This window comes from Chelon labrosus (assembly GCF_963514085.1).
Source record: "Chelon labrosus genome assembly, chromosome: 6".
Lineage (NCBI taxonomy): Eukaryota > Metazoa > Chordata > Actinopteri > Mugiliformes > Mugilidae > Chelon > Chelon labrosus.
In genome coordinates this window covers 26,231,014-26,246,290 of record NC_140342.1, presented here as the reverse complement: position 1 = coordinate 26,246,290, position 15,277 = coordinate 26,231,014, and the positions used below count along the sequence as shown (strand labels likewise).

Here is a 15,277-nt window from a genome sequence, read left to right as displayed (position 1 = left end):
TCCCAGTCCGATGTGCTCTCTCTACCTCAATGCTTCTCTTTAACTGCAGCTTCTCTGTGAAGATCTTTTTCACTTTCTCCTCCGCCTCTGTCCAAGTTTCTCCTGTTGTCTCTACAATGCCATCTATTACCAAGTTATTTCTTCTTGATTGCCCTTCTAGATACTCTAGTTTGTCTGCGAGTACTAGAAGACTGCCGCAGATTTTCATTATGTCCCCTTGGAGGGCTTTGCTGTTAACAGCTTGGTTTGCATTACTGATTTTAATGTCGTCAACCTCCTTCTGGGTGAACTGAATGCTGGTTTTAATTTCCTGTACTTCCCTCGTTAATGTATCCAGTCTCTGTTTAGTAGAGTCCAGGACCATTTTAGCAAAGCATTGAAAGTTGTCTTGTTGCTGTTGGAGCAGAGCTACAAACATATGTTTCTGTTTAGAAAGTAGTTCATTTACCTGCTTGTTCATCATTTTGTTTAGCTTCTGCCTTCTTGGGCCCCATTGTCAGGAGAGAGGAGAGCAGTTCCACTAACCTGGTCCGTTCTGGGCCTGGCCTGGTGGATGGATGGGTTGCAGCTGAGCCTGGGCCTGAGCCTGGCCTGGTGGATTAAAATTATAAAGCTAAACACCAAAAATGGTTAGCAGGTAAGAGAAACAACATCCCTCACCTCTTTATGTTTTGTTTTATCTGTCTTTTTATTAGTGATGAAATACTCTAGTGTCAGTGTTTAACTTGTTGCACCATGGGTCTTAAAGTAGCACAGTTTCAATCCTCTCTGTGCTCCACAAATGGCAGAATTGACAATAAAACTGACTTAGATCTTTTTTGACTTTGAATCTTTTCTCACATGTTCTTCAGCCGTGAAATCTACATGAGATGAGAATGCAGTTTCTTGGGTGAGAATACGGCCTCTTACATGTGTTTACATGTGTGGTGTCTTGCTGATGAAGAAGCAGTAGATCATTTCCAAAGTTATTTGTTGTCCATGCTGGGCAAGTTGTGTTCCAGGTGGAGGTATTTCAGGGCAGCAGGTCACGACTGAATCAGCAGAAAATAAACTGGTTTATTTTAGGATTTACTACAGTAGAAGAAGAAATGATTGACTTAAACTCTAAAGATGAAACAATAACAGTGTCAGAGTGAATACATTCATCAATTCAAATAACATATACGTTAAGTTAAATCAATTTTGTGATTTTTGTTTTGTCTTTAGGGAAATTGGAATTAATATTCCTGCAGGTAATTGATGAAATGATCCGAAATGAGATTTAAAAATGAAGCGGAACAAAATATTATCTCCCTTCCTCTGCCGGAACTTTATAGTGTTACACCAGGCGGAAGTGGTTTGTTTTTTAAACTCCGTTAGTAGTGTTGTTGTGTTTCTGTGTTTGTGGACTGAGCTGGAAGACGGTTGTGTCGTGTCGTCGTGTCCCAGATAAATATTAGAGCTGTTGAAGTAACAATGTCTTCAGCTGAGAGTTTGAGAGAGTTGATCATCGAGCGACTAACTGCTGCTGCTGAAGAAATATTCAGACTCTTTGAAAGAACTGTCGTCCAGTACGAGGAAGAGATCGATCGTCAGCGCAGACTGCTGGATATCACCTGGAAACCCGAGATAAAGTTACACAGAATAGGTGAGTAGAACTAGAATGGTCTAAATGAACTAACTAATGAATGGAAACACACAGTATGGAGAAGACACAGAGGAAAGACACTCAGCTACAAGACTGATAACATGCTAAGAGGCTAACTAGCACAGCTAACGCTACATGGATTTAAACTAGAACATATTTGCTCAGATGTGTTTTCCTGTCATCACATTAGTAACCTTTATGTTGTGTCTCTTTGTCCCTCCAGACCTCCCACAGCAACATGTCTGTACGGAGGAGGAGGTTCTCAGTGACCAGCAGCTCTGGAACCAGGAGAGGAACTCCAGTCTGGACCAGGAGGAACCAGAACCTCCACAGATGAAAGAGGAACAGGAGGAACCAGAACCGCCACAGATGAAAGAGGGACAGGAGGAACCAGAACCTCTACAGATGAAAGAGGAACAGGAGGAACCAGAACCTCCACAGATGAAAAAGGAACAGGAGGAACCAGAACCTCCAGAGAGGAAAAAGGAACAGGAGGAACCAGAACCTCCAGAGATGAAAGAGGGACAGGAGGAACCACAACCTGCACGGATGAAAGAGGAGCACGAGGAACCAGAACCTCCACAAATGAAAGAGAACCAGGAGGAACCAGAACCTTCACAGATGAAAGAGGAACAGGAGGAACTCTGCAGCAGTCAGCAGGGAGAACATCTTGTTCTGAAGCAGGAGACTGATTCCTTGATGGAGACTCCTACTGATGAGGAAAGTGAGCACAGTGAACCAGAACCAAACAGTGACCAGCTCCTCTCTAACAACCCTCCTGTAGCTGAGAGCCCAGATCAGGAAGGAAGCACAGGTAGAAAGTCTGTAACGTGTGACGTCTGTGGAAAAACCTTTAAGAACATGTATGAAATGAAGAGACATTACAGAATCCACACTGGTGAGAAGCCGTATTGTTGTAAAATGTGTAATAAAACATTCGGGCAAAGTCATGTTTTAACTAGGCATATGAGGACTCACACAGGTGAGAAACCGTACGGTTGTGACACATGTGGAAAAGGTTTCAGTCAAAGTGCTCATTTAAATATGCACATGAGGACTCACACAGGTGAGAAACCGTATCGCCGTGACACCTGTGGGAAAGGTTTCAGTCGAAGTGGTCATTTAAATATGCACATGAGGACTCACACAGGTGAGAAGCCATATTTTTGTGACACATGTGGGAAAGGTTTCAGTCGAAGTTTTGATTTACATAGGCACAGGAGGACTCACACAGGTGAGAAACCGTACGGTTGTGACACATGTGGAAAAGGTTTCAGTCAAAGTGCTCATTTAAATATGCACATGAGGACTCACACAGGTGAGAAGCCATATTTTTGTGACACATGTGGGAAAGGTTTCAGTCGCAGTTTTGATTTACATAGGCATAGGAGTACTCACACAGGTGAGAAACCGTATCGCCGTGACACCTGTGGGAAAGGTTTCAGTCAAAGTGCTCATTTAAATATGCACATGAGGACTCACACAGGTGAGAAGCCATATTTTTGTGACACATGTGGGAAAGGTTTCAGTCGCAGTTTTGATTTACATAGGCACAGGAGGACTCACACAGGTGAGAAACCGTACGGTTGTGACACATGTGGAAAACGTTTTAGTCAAAGTGCTCATTTAAATATGCACATGAGGACTCACACAGGTGAGAAACCATATTTTTGTGACACATGTGGGAAAGGTTTCAGTCGAAGTTGTGATTTAAAAAGGCACATGAGGATTCACACTGACACATCTGTGGGGAAAAAAACATCTGGGAAGCAGAGCTTGAAAAAACACAGCAGAATAGTTCAGGTTAAACGTTGTAGCAGACATCTGATCTAATTATTCTCTGACATGAGGTGATATAAAGTTTTTTTCATTTTGTCAAAACCTACTCATCCTAAATATAAAATTATCAATCCTGGTCATTAAGTAGATCGACGGAGACATCTCCCTCTGCCTGGGACGACCATCTAACTGACACTTGAGTTCACACCCGGATTTAGAGAGGATCACTTTATGACAAGGACAAGATAAGTTAACCAGACTGTGTTTTAATGGCAAGAACTGAAAGAACATGGCTAACAAAACAACTCTTTCAGAGAACATTAAAGGACCTTTGGAAGATATTATCACCAGCAGTAATCAGTCACCATCAGGACAACAAGGAATCATGTTTTCACCGTGAATGTATGACGAGAAGAAACTATACTTAAAAATAAAATCTTCAATATCTTTTCTAATAACTTTTGTACTTGTTTTTTTTATGAAGCCACTCAGATGCAGACTACAAGATGGTTTTACTAACACTGACTGATACACACCAGCTAAAGGAAGAAAAAGTGAGCAGTGTTTTATTTTCTGGTGTTAACATACACTTTATTATGTATCTTTTAAATGGTTCAACTTGGATGCCATCATTACTGATGTCAAACACAGAGTTGTAATTTAATTTGATTAAGTTTGAAGTATTTTATAAATAAATGAAGAGGAACAAGAAGGTCACCGGTTTGAATCCATGGGCCGGCTGGACCTTTCATGTTCTCCTCCGTCCTCCCACCATCCAAAGACATGCTCATTAGGGTTATTCTAAATTGGCCGTAGGTGTGCATGTGAGTGTGAATGGTTGTCTGTCTCTCTGTGTTAGTTTGTGTTAGCCCTGCAATGGACAGGCCACCTGTCCAGGGTGTACCCCACCTCTCGCCCGATGACAGCTGGGATAGGCTCCAGCAGACCCACGCGACCCTAAACAGGACTAAGCGGATATAGAAGATGAATGAATTAATGAATGCATGAAGAGGAACAACGTCCTGTGTCGAAGAAAATAACGTGAGTGTATAATTAGGACTGAGGGATTAAAATTATAAAGCTAAACACCAAAAATGGTTAGCAGGTAAGAGAAATAACATCCCTCACGTCTTTATGTTTAGTTTTATCTGTGTTTTTATTCGTGATGAAATACTCTAGTGTTAGTGTTCAACTTGTTGCACCATGGGTCTTAAAGTAGCACAGTTTCAATCCTCTCTGTGCTGCACATATGGTAGAATTGACAATAAAACTGATTTAGATCTTTTTTGACTTTCAATCTTTTCTCACATGTTCTTCAGCCGTGAAATCTACATGAGATGAGAATGCAGTTTTTTGGGTGAGAATACGGCCTCTTAATGTGTTTACATGTGTGGTGTCTTGCTGATGAAGAAGCAGTAGATCATTTCCAAACTTATTTGTTGTCCATGCTGGGCAAGTTGTGTTCCAGGTGGAGGTATTTCAGGGCAGCAGGTCACGACTGAATCAGCAGAAAATAAACTGGTTTAAACTGGTTTGTTTTAGGATTTACTAAAGTAGAAGACGAAATGATTGACTTAAACTCTAAAGATCAAACAATAACAGTGTCAGAGTGAATACATTCATCAATTAAAATAATTAAAATAAGATATCAGATATTATATATATTTTAACCATCCTACATTATTCATGGTTAGGACTCTGTATGTAATACACCATTCAGAAACATTGGTACATCATTGAATCTGACCCCAAGCTTCAGAAGGTTTTCCCAGACAAGCCGCGTATGGTTTTTAAGCGCGCACCTAATCTGAGAGACCGTTTGGTTAGGAGCGATTTGCGCCCCGATCGCGCACCACTCCTGCCGCCTGTACCAGACGGGAATTACAGGTGTGGTAGCTGTGTACATTTCTCATACACACATAAATGTAGGACATTTAACCACCCGCACACTGGAAAAGCCATTCGCATTAGTGGTGCTATTACTTGCAGCACCACACATGTCGTGTACATGATTTTGTTTCCTTGTGGACTGGCATATGTGGGAAAAACCACGCGCGCGTTGCGCACGAGAATCAGCGAGCACAGGAGCAGCATTAGAACGGGGGACGAGCGAAGTCCCGTAGCTGCCCATTTCAAGCGAGCTGGCCATAATGTGAGCGCATTGAGATATGTTGGGGTGGAATATGTTAACAGCCCTCCGAGAGGGGGCAATCGTGATAAAAGGCTTCTCCAAAGAGAAATTTTTTGGATCTATTTCCTCAACACAATGTCGCCAGGGGGCTAACATGAGGAATTTGACATAAAGCCTTTTCTTTAATGTATTTTCATGTAACATGCAATGTAATTTGGTTACTTTGTAAACATGGTGTTGTTCTTTTTTTTTTTTTCTTTTCCTTTTCTTTTTCTTTTTTCTTTTTCTTTTTCTATATCTATATCTACTCTTTGTTTATTGTGGTGTAACTGTATATGTACTTTTAACACTAATTGTCTTATGTGGTGACACATGATGAATGAGGTGATACTTTGGCCTTCAAGGCCTTGGTAATCAGCATGAATGGACTCAGCTGATGAATGATCAGCTGAGCAGGTATATGCTCTATATATATGCTTCAGCCACTGCTGCATACCATTTGCCTGAAGAAGACCCAGCCGGGTTGAAACGTTGCAATACAAATAAATATATGGGAGTTTTGAATAGAGTGCGGGAATTTTATTCCTTTTTTGAGTTTGCCCTGCACCTCACCGGTGGGGATGTGCACACTACAACAACTACTTGATAGGACTCTGTATGTATCCATTTAAAAGTTTTTTTTTCACTAACAATTTAAATCATCTTGTGCTAGTTCTAAGATCACAACCCAGGACAATGCGATTTGCTCTATTTTGCACTTTTTGAAGTTTATTAATTGTATCTGTTGTGGTGTTTGACCAGACCACTGAGCAGTAGTCAAGATTTGACAGAATTAGAGCTTGTATTATTAGTTTAGTTGAATTTGGTGACAAATATGCTTTGCATCTTCTGATAACAGAGATGCTACTTCCCATTTTATTAACAACCATGTTTATATGTGTTTTCCATGTAAGTTTGTCATCAGTGACAACTCCCAGCAGCTTGGTCTCCTGAACCTGATTGATATGTACTTCTTTGATTTTCAGATCTAACTGAGGATTTTTACTAATGTTGTGGTGTGAGCTAATTACCATACAGTTGGTTTTGGATATATTCAATGCAAGTTTGTTGCAGTTAACCCAGTCCACAACTTCTTTTAACTCTTCTTTCAAAACCGCATTTAGTTCCCCGTTGGATAGTGCAGATGCATATGTGGTTGAGTCATCAGCATACATTCCTATGTTTGCATTTCTCAGAACAAGTGGTAGGTCATTGGTGTAAATAATGTACAATAACGGTCCCAAACAACTCCCCTGTGGTACTCCACATGACACAACATTCTCTTCAGAAAAACACCCATTAAAGAAAACTGTCTGTGATCTATCAGTTAGATAACTCCTTAGGAAGGACAAAGAGGACGCCTCAAACCCATAACATTCAAGTTTTTTCAACAGTAAATTGTGGTCAATTAGGTCGAATGCAGCTGAGAAATCAAGCGTAACCACACCAACTAGTTTCTTTTTATCTATTTCCCTCAGCCAGTCATCTGTCATTTGAGTTAGAGCTGATGTTGTGGAGTGACCCTTACGATATGCGTGTTGAAAATCTGTTGGTAAATTATTCAGTGATAAGTAGTTCGTCATTTGTTCAAATATTACACTTACCATAATTTTACTTAACACAGGTAAGGCTAATTGGACGACTGTTGGCTCCTGAAAATTGCAGTTTCTTATTTTTTGGTAATGGAATTATCTTGGCACGCTTCCATTGTAGTGGACACTGACAGTTGGCAAAACTCATATTTATAATGCGACAGATGGGAGGTGCAATTTCCTCTGCGACCAGCTTTAGTAGCTTACTATCAAGATTATCAATGCCTGGTGGTTTATTTTTACAAGTTTGTAACATCTCTTCTACTGTCTTAATATCTACTTTATCAAACTTAAATGAACATTGTTTATCCTTCATAATGTTATCGTTTATTAATAGATTGGATATGTTATTAATATCGATAGGCGGCATATTATTGTTTAATTGATCAATTTTATTAATGAAATATTTATTAAGATAGTTAGCAATGTCAGATGGTTGAGTGAGGAAGTTGCCGTCCACCTCTAAGAATGATGGTGTTTGAGAGTTTTTGCCCATTAATTCATTCAGTGTTTTCCATACATTTTTGTCCGAAGATTTAAAAATGTAGCGGAACATAATATTAACTGTCCTCCTCTGTCGGAACTTTATAGTGTTACACCAGGCGGAAGTGGTTTGTTTTTTTAACCTCCGTTAGTAGTGTTGTTGTGTTTCTGTGTTTGTGGACTGAGCTGGAAGACGGTTGTGTCGTGTCGTCGTGTCCCAGATAAATATTAGAGCTGTTGAAGTAACAATGTCTTCAGCTGAGAGTTTGAGAGAGTTGATCATCGAGCGACTAACTGCTGCTGCTGAAGAAATATTCAGACTCTTTGAAAGAACTGTCGTCCAGTACGAGGAAGAGATCGATCGTCAGCGCAGACTGCTGGATATCACCTGGAAACCCGAGATAAAGTTACACAGAATAGGTGAGTAGAACTAGAATGGTCTAAATGAACTAACTAATGAATGGAAACACACAGTATGGAGAAGACACAGAGGAAAGACACTCAGCTACAAGACTGATAACATGCTAAGAGGCTAACTAGCACAGCTAACGCTACATGGATTTAAACTAGAACATATTTGCTCAGATGTGTTTTCCTGTCATCACATTAGTAACCTTTATGTTGTGTCTCTTTGTCCCTCCAGACCTCCCACAGCAACATGTCTGTACGGAGGAGGAGGTTCTCAGTGACCAGCAGCTCTGGAACCAGGAGAGGAACTCCAGTCTGGACCAGGAGGAACCAGAACCTCCACAGATGAAAGAGGACCAGGAGGAACCAGAACCTCCACAGATGAAAGAGGAACAGGAGGAACCAGAACCTCCACAGAGGGGAGAGGAACAGGATGAACCAGAACCTCCACAGATGAAGGAGGAACAGGAACCAGAACCTCTACAGATGAAAGGGGAACACGAACAACCAGAACCTCCACAGATGAAAGAGGAACAGGAGGAACCAGAACCTCCACTGATGGAACCAGAACCTCTACAGATGAAAGAGGAACAGGAGGAACCAGAACCTCCACTGATGGAACCAGAACCTCTACAGATGAAAGAGGAACAGGAGGAACCAGAACCTCCACTGATGGAACCAGAACCTCTACAGATTAAAGAGGAACAGGAGGAACTCTGCAGCAGTCAGCAGGGAGAACATCTTGTTCTGAAGCAGGAGACTGATTCCTTGATGGAGACTCCTACTGATGAGGAAAGTGAGCACAGTGAACCAGAACCAAACAGTGACCAGCTCCTCTCTAACAACCCTCCTGTAGCTGAGAGCCCAGATCAGGAAGGAAGCAAACATGTAGATTCAGGATCAACTAGAAATGATGCAGAGCTGAATCCAAAGAAGAAACGTCACAGAGACACAAGACACAGTAACAATGTAGACAACTCTCCCATGTCAGAGAGTCAGTGTCATACTGAAACAGGTAGAAAGTCTGTAACATGTGACGTCTGTGGAAAAACCTTTAAGTACATGTATATGATGAAGGTACATTACAGAATCCACACTGGTGAGAAGCCGTATTGTTGTAAGATGTGTGGTAATTCCTTCAGGCAAAGTCATACTCTAAGTAGGCATATGAGGACTCACACAGGTGAGAAACCGTATCATTGTAACACATGTGGGAAAGGTTTCAGTCGAAGTAGTCATTTAAATGCGCACATGAGGACACACACACGTGAGAAACCGTATCGTTGTAACACATGTGGGAAAGGTTTCAGTCGAAGTGGTCATTTAAACATGCACATGAGGACTCACACAGGTGAGAAACCGTATGTTTGTGACACATGTGGGAAAGGTTTCAGTCGAAATTTTGATTTAAATATGCACTTGTGGATTCACGCAGGTATGGAGTCGTCCTGAAACGTATGTGGGAAGCAGAGCTTGAAAATACACGACAGAATAATTCACGTTAATTGTTGTAGCAGACATCTGATCTAATTATTCTCTGACATGAGGTGATATAAAGTTTTCATTTTGTCAAAACCCACTCATCCTAAATATAAAATTATTAATCCTGGTCATTAAGTAGATAGAAGGAGACATCTCCCTCTGCCTGGGACGACCATCTAACTGACACTTGAGTTTATAACAGGATTTAGAGAGGACCACTTTATGACAAGGAGAAACTTCACTTAAAAAAATAAAATCTTGAATCTCTTTTCTAATAACTTGTTTGCTTGTTTTTTATGAAGCCACTCAGATGCAGACTACGAGATGGTTTTACTAACACTGTCTGCTACACACCAGCTAAAGGAAGAAAAAGTCAGCGTTGTTTCATTTTCTGGTGTTTACATAAACTTTATTATGTATCTTTTAAATGGTTCAACTTGGATGCCATCAGGACTAATGACAGACACTGAACTGTGATTAAATTTGAAGTATTTTATAAATAAATGAAGAGGAACAACGTCCTGTGTTGAAGAAAATAATGTGAGTGTATAATTAGGACTGTGGGATTAAAATGATAAAGTTAAACACCAAAAATGGTTAGCAGGTAAGAGAAACAACATCCCTCACCTCTTTATGTTTTGTTTCATCTGTCTTTTTGATATAGAGTGTGTAGAGTTCCAAGATGGCGCCAGTGTGTGTGGTCTGCCATCTGTCTCTGCCAGTACTGTGTCTGTTTTTGCTGTTTTTATCGTTTGTTGCTTTGAATGCCAACTGTCTTCTGGTGTACAATCGCCATACATTGCTGGATCTCCGACTCTATACCGAAGATCTAGTAAAGTTAGATCATGGTGGACGTGGATCTGTGCCCCCGCTCCTGGCCGGGATCCCACCTTACCTTTGCCGCACCTGGGCTTCACCTGCTCGGCGTAAGCACTTCCGCCGCCGGGGCAAACGCAGTGGTCGGCTGGTGAGGCTGAAGGCTCGCCTGGTGGGTTGTTCTTCAGCTCCCTGGACTGAGTTTGAAGCCGTGCCTGGCCTCTCTTTTTCCCGGCGCTCACTGGACCCGGTGGACCCCTGGCTGTTACCTGTCGTCAGCCCGGATAAGGTGTTCCAGCCCCGCGGCCCCAGCTCTCCTCGTCCCCGCTGGCGCGGGATGAATCGCCACAACCTGCGGCCTCTGCGGCGGGCTCCCCGGACAGCTGATGCTGCGGACCCGCCGACCCCCACCAGGATTGGCCTGGTGAATGCTAGATCGCTAGCGAACAAGACCTTCATCCTCAAGGATTTCTTCTCATCCCGAGCATTGGATTTTCTCTGTGTGACTGAGACGTGGCTGAGTGTTGGTGAGTCCAGCGCTTTCACTGAACTTTTACCTGCTGATTGCTGCTATCTTAACTCCCCGCGGACATCTGGCCGAGGAGGAGGAATAGCCACCGTCTATAAAAGTCACTATAAATGCAAGCAGCTATCGCCTTCATCACCATTCACCAGCTTTGAACTGAGTTTATTTGAGCTGGGACGCTCTCACAACGTATTGTGCGCTGTGGTCTATCGCCCTCCGAAATACAATGTATTTTCTGATCATATGCTGTATTATTTGAGGTTGCTCTTGCCTGTAAAACAGTTAAACCTCCCGCTGCTGCTCGACGCAGTCGAATCATTAACCCCTCCACTGCTGCTCAGTTTTCGGCCGCTTTCAGTCTTAGCTCAGTCATTCCTGAGTCTGTGTGTAATACAGAAGCGCTTAGCTCTTGGTTTCACTCCACCTGCCAGTCTGTTTTAGACACTGTGGCTCCATTAAAAACCAGGCAGCCTAAAAGTACAGCAATGACACAACTCGGGCTGTCAGACGTGAGTGCCGTAAAGCTGAGCGTAAATGGAAAAAAGACAAACTGCAGGTGTCTTTTCAACTGCTAGGGACTGCTGGCGTCAATATCAGACAACTGTGAAAAATGCTAAAAGAGAACATTTGTCTAATATTATTCTGTCAAATTGTCACAAACCTCGTGTTTTATTTAAAACGATTGACTCAGCTCTTAATGCCCAGCAAACTGTCTGTATGGAGACCTCCCCTGCTGTTTGTGAAAAATTTCTTCACTTTTTTACTGACAAAGTCTCTTCTGCTAGGGCTTTCCTCCCACCTTCTACTTATGACCCCTCAATCTCTGTCACCTGCTCGGCTGTTTTCGACCAGTTTGAGCCTGTGACTCTGTCCTGTTTAGAGGGGATTGTTGGTCATATGCCCTCAGGCTCTCCAAACGATGCTGTCCCTCCTCGACTATTTAAAGAGGTTTTTCCCACTGTTGGGACCTCTGTTCTCGTGGTTATTAATAACAGTCTGTCCTCAGGTGTGGTCCCTGTATATTTTAAACATGCAGTAGTTCAACCCCTGATTAAAAAACCTGGACTAGATCCTGCAGTTCTTGCCAATTTCAGGCCAATCTCAAAACTGCCTTTTATTTCAAAAATCCTCGAGAAGATAATATACAGTCAATTAATGACCTTTCTGAAAGACCATAATATTCTTGAGGTTTTCCAATCCGGTTTTAAATCTCTGCACAGCACTGAATCAGCTCTTTTAAGAGTTTTTAACGATATCTTTTTAGCCACAGACTCCGGTGACTGTGTCATTCTTTTGCTTTTAGATTTAACTGCTGCGTTCGACACAGTGGACCACAAAGTCCTGATCTCTCGCTTGGAGCAGTGGGTGGGCATCAGGGGCGTAGCATTGGAATGGATTAGGTCGTACTTGACGGACCGAACTTTTTGTGTCAGCCTTGGCAACTCTGTATCCTCCTCTGCTCCTCTCTCATGTGGGGTTCCGCAGGGCTCGGTCCTAGGCCCACTTTTGTTCTCCTTGTATTTGCTCCCACTTTGTTCCATACTTAGGAAGCATGGGATCCACTACCATTGCTACGCAGATGACAGTCAAATCTATGTCCCCCTTAAAAAGAAGGATGCGTACTCAATCACCACTCTAGTTAAGTGTCTTGACGACATTAAGGCCTGGATGGCTTTAAACTTTTTAAATTTTAATGAAAAGAAGACTGAAGTGATGGTTTTTGGCGGCACCACTGGAACACCCCCCCCCCCCCCCTGATCTGGGCTCTTTGGCCCAGTATACCAAACCAGTCATCACTAACCTAGGGGTTAAAGTGGATACAGAGCTCAAGTTTGACAGCCAGATCAGGGCAGTCGTCAAATCTAGTTTTTATCATTTGAGGCAGCTTGCTAAAATAAAGCCGATTCTCTCAAGGCAACAGTTTGAAATTGTAATCCACGCCTTTGTCACCACTCGGCTGGATTACTGCAACGCCCTTTATGTGGGGGTAAATGCTTCCTCCATCGCCCATCTCCAGATGGTCCAAAATGCTGCTGCACGTCTTTTAACCGGCACACGCAAGCACGAGCACATTACCCCCATTTTAGCCTCACTCCACTGGCTGCCCATACATTTTAGGATTCATTTTAAAATTCTCTTATTCGCTTTTAAGTCCCTGAATGGTCTTGCCCCACTGTACCTCTCTGAGCTTCTGCACCCTTACACACCTTCTCGCTGTCTCAGGTCAGCTAATCAGCTGCTCCTGAGACAGCCTAAAACTAAGCGGAAGCTCAGAGCTGACCGTGCTTTTGCTGTTGCAGCTCCAAATCTATGGAATGATCTGCCCCAGCACATCAGACAGGCCTCCTCTCTGTCTGTTTTTAAATCCCTTGTTAAAACCCACCTTTTCTCCTTGGCTTTTGACACGTAGCAAGACATTGGACTCTATTTTACTTATTGTTTGGATTGTATGACTGTTATTTTTACTCATGTTTTATGTTTTTACTCTTGTTTTATGTCTTTTAATTTATTTTATTTATTTATTCTTCTTATTTTATTTCTCTGTACAGCACTTTGGTCAGCTGTGGTTGTTTTTAAAGTGCTTAACAAATAAAATTGGATTGGATTGGATTGGATTTTTATTAGTGATGAAATACTCTAGTGTCAGTGTTTAACTTGTTGCACCATGGGTCTTAAAGTAGCACAGTTTCAATCCTCTCTGTGCTGCACATATGGCAGAATTGACAATAAAACTGACTTAGATCTTTTTTGACTTTGAATCTTTTCTCACGTGTTCTTCAGCCGTGAAATCTACATGAGATGAGAATGCAGTTTTTTGGGTGAGAATACGGCCTCTTACATGTGTTTACATGTGTGGTGTCTTGCTGATGAAGAAGCAGTAGATCATTTCCAAAGTTATTTGTTGTCCATGCTGGGCAAGTTGTGTTCCAGGTGGAGGTATTTCAGGGCAGCAGGTCACGACTGAATCAGCAGAAAATAAACTGGTATAAACTGGTTTATTTTAGAATTTACTACAGTAGAAGAAGAAATGATTGACTTAAACTCTAAAGATCAAACGATAACAGTTTCAGAGTGAATACATTCATCAATTAAAAAAAATTAAAATAATATATACGTTAAGTTTAATCAATTTTATGATTTTCGTTTTGTCTGTAGGGAAATTGGAATTAATATTATTGCAGGTAATTGTTGAAATGATCCGAAATGAGATTTGAAATTGTAGCGGAACAAAATATTAACTCCCTTCCTCTGTCGGAACTTTATAGTGTTACACCAGGCGGAAGTGGTTTGTTTTTTAAACTCCGTTAGTAGTGTTGTTGTGTTTCTGTGTTTGTGGACTGAGCTGGAAGACGGTTGTGTCGTGTCGTCGTGTCCCAGATAAATATTAGAGCTGTTGAAGTAACAATGTCTTCAGCTGAGAGTTTGAGAGAGTTGATCATCGAGCGACTAACTGCTGCTGCTGAAGAAATATTCAGACTCTTTGAAAGAACTGTCGTCCAGTACGAGGAAGAGATCGATCGTCAGCGCAGACTGCTGGATATCACCTGGAAACCCGAGATAAAGTTACACAGAATAGGTGAGTAGAACTAGAATGGTCTAAATGAACTAACTAATGAATGGAAACACACAGTATGGAGAAGACACAGAGGAAAGACACTCAGCTACAAGACTGATAACATGCTAAGAGGCTAACTAGCACAGCTAACGCTACATGGATTTAAACTAGAACATATTTGCTCAGATGTGTTTTCCTGTCATCACATTAGTAACCTTTATGTTGTGTCTCTTTGTCCCTCCAGACCTCCCACAGCAACATGTCTGTACGGAGGAGGAGGTTCTCAGTGACCAGCAGCTCTGGAACCAGGAGAGGAACTCCAGTCTGGACCAGGAGGAACCAGAACCTCCACAGAGGAAGGAGGACTGGGAGGAACCAGAACCTCCACAGATGAAAGAGGACCAGGAGGAACCAGAACCTCCACAGATGAAAGAGGAACAGGAGGAACCAGAACCTCCACAGATGAAAGAGGAACATGAGGAACTCTGCAGCAGTCAGCAGGGAGAACATCTTGTTCTGAAGCAGGAGACTGATTCCTTGATGGAGACTCCTACTGATGAGGAAAGTGAGCACAGTGAACCAGAACCAAACAGTGACCAGCTCCTCTCTAACAACCCTCCTGTAGCTGAGAGCCCAGATCAGGAAGGAAGCAAACATGTAGACTCAGGATCAACTAGAAATGATGCAGAGCTGAATCCAAAGAAGAGACGTCACAGAGACACAAGACACAGTAACAATGTAGACAACTCTCCCATGTCAGAGAGTCAGTGTGATACTGACACAGGTAGAAAGTCTCTAAAATTTGTCATCTGTGGAAAAACCTTTAAGAACATGTATG

The 15,277-nt window shown here is 42.1% G+C and overlaps 1 protein-coding gene across 1 annotated transcript; it reads left to right on the top strand.

Moving 5' to 3' along the window:
• Positions 1-1,455: 1,455 nt before the first annotated feature.
• Positions 1,456-10,835, top strand: LOC311489310 (uncharacterized protein; the record flags this gene model as incomplete). Its single annotated transcript, XM_084546336.1, has 4 exons — positions 1,456-1,627; positions 7,910-8,071; positions 8,295-8,404; positions 8,696-10,835. The coding sequence occupies 4 exons, from the start codon at positions 1,456-1,458 to the stop codon at positions 9,509-9,511; spliced, it is 1,260 nt and encodes a 419-aa protein (XP_084402462.1). The 3' UTR covers positions 9,512-10,835.
• Positions 10,836-15,277: the final 4,442 nt, after the last annotated feature.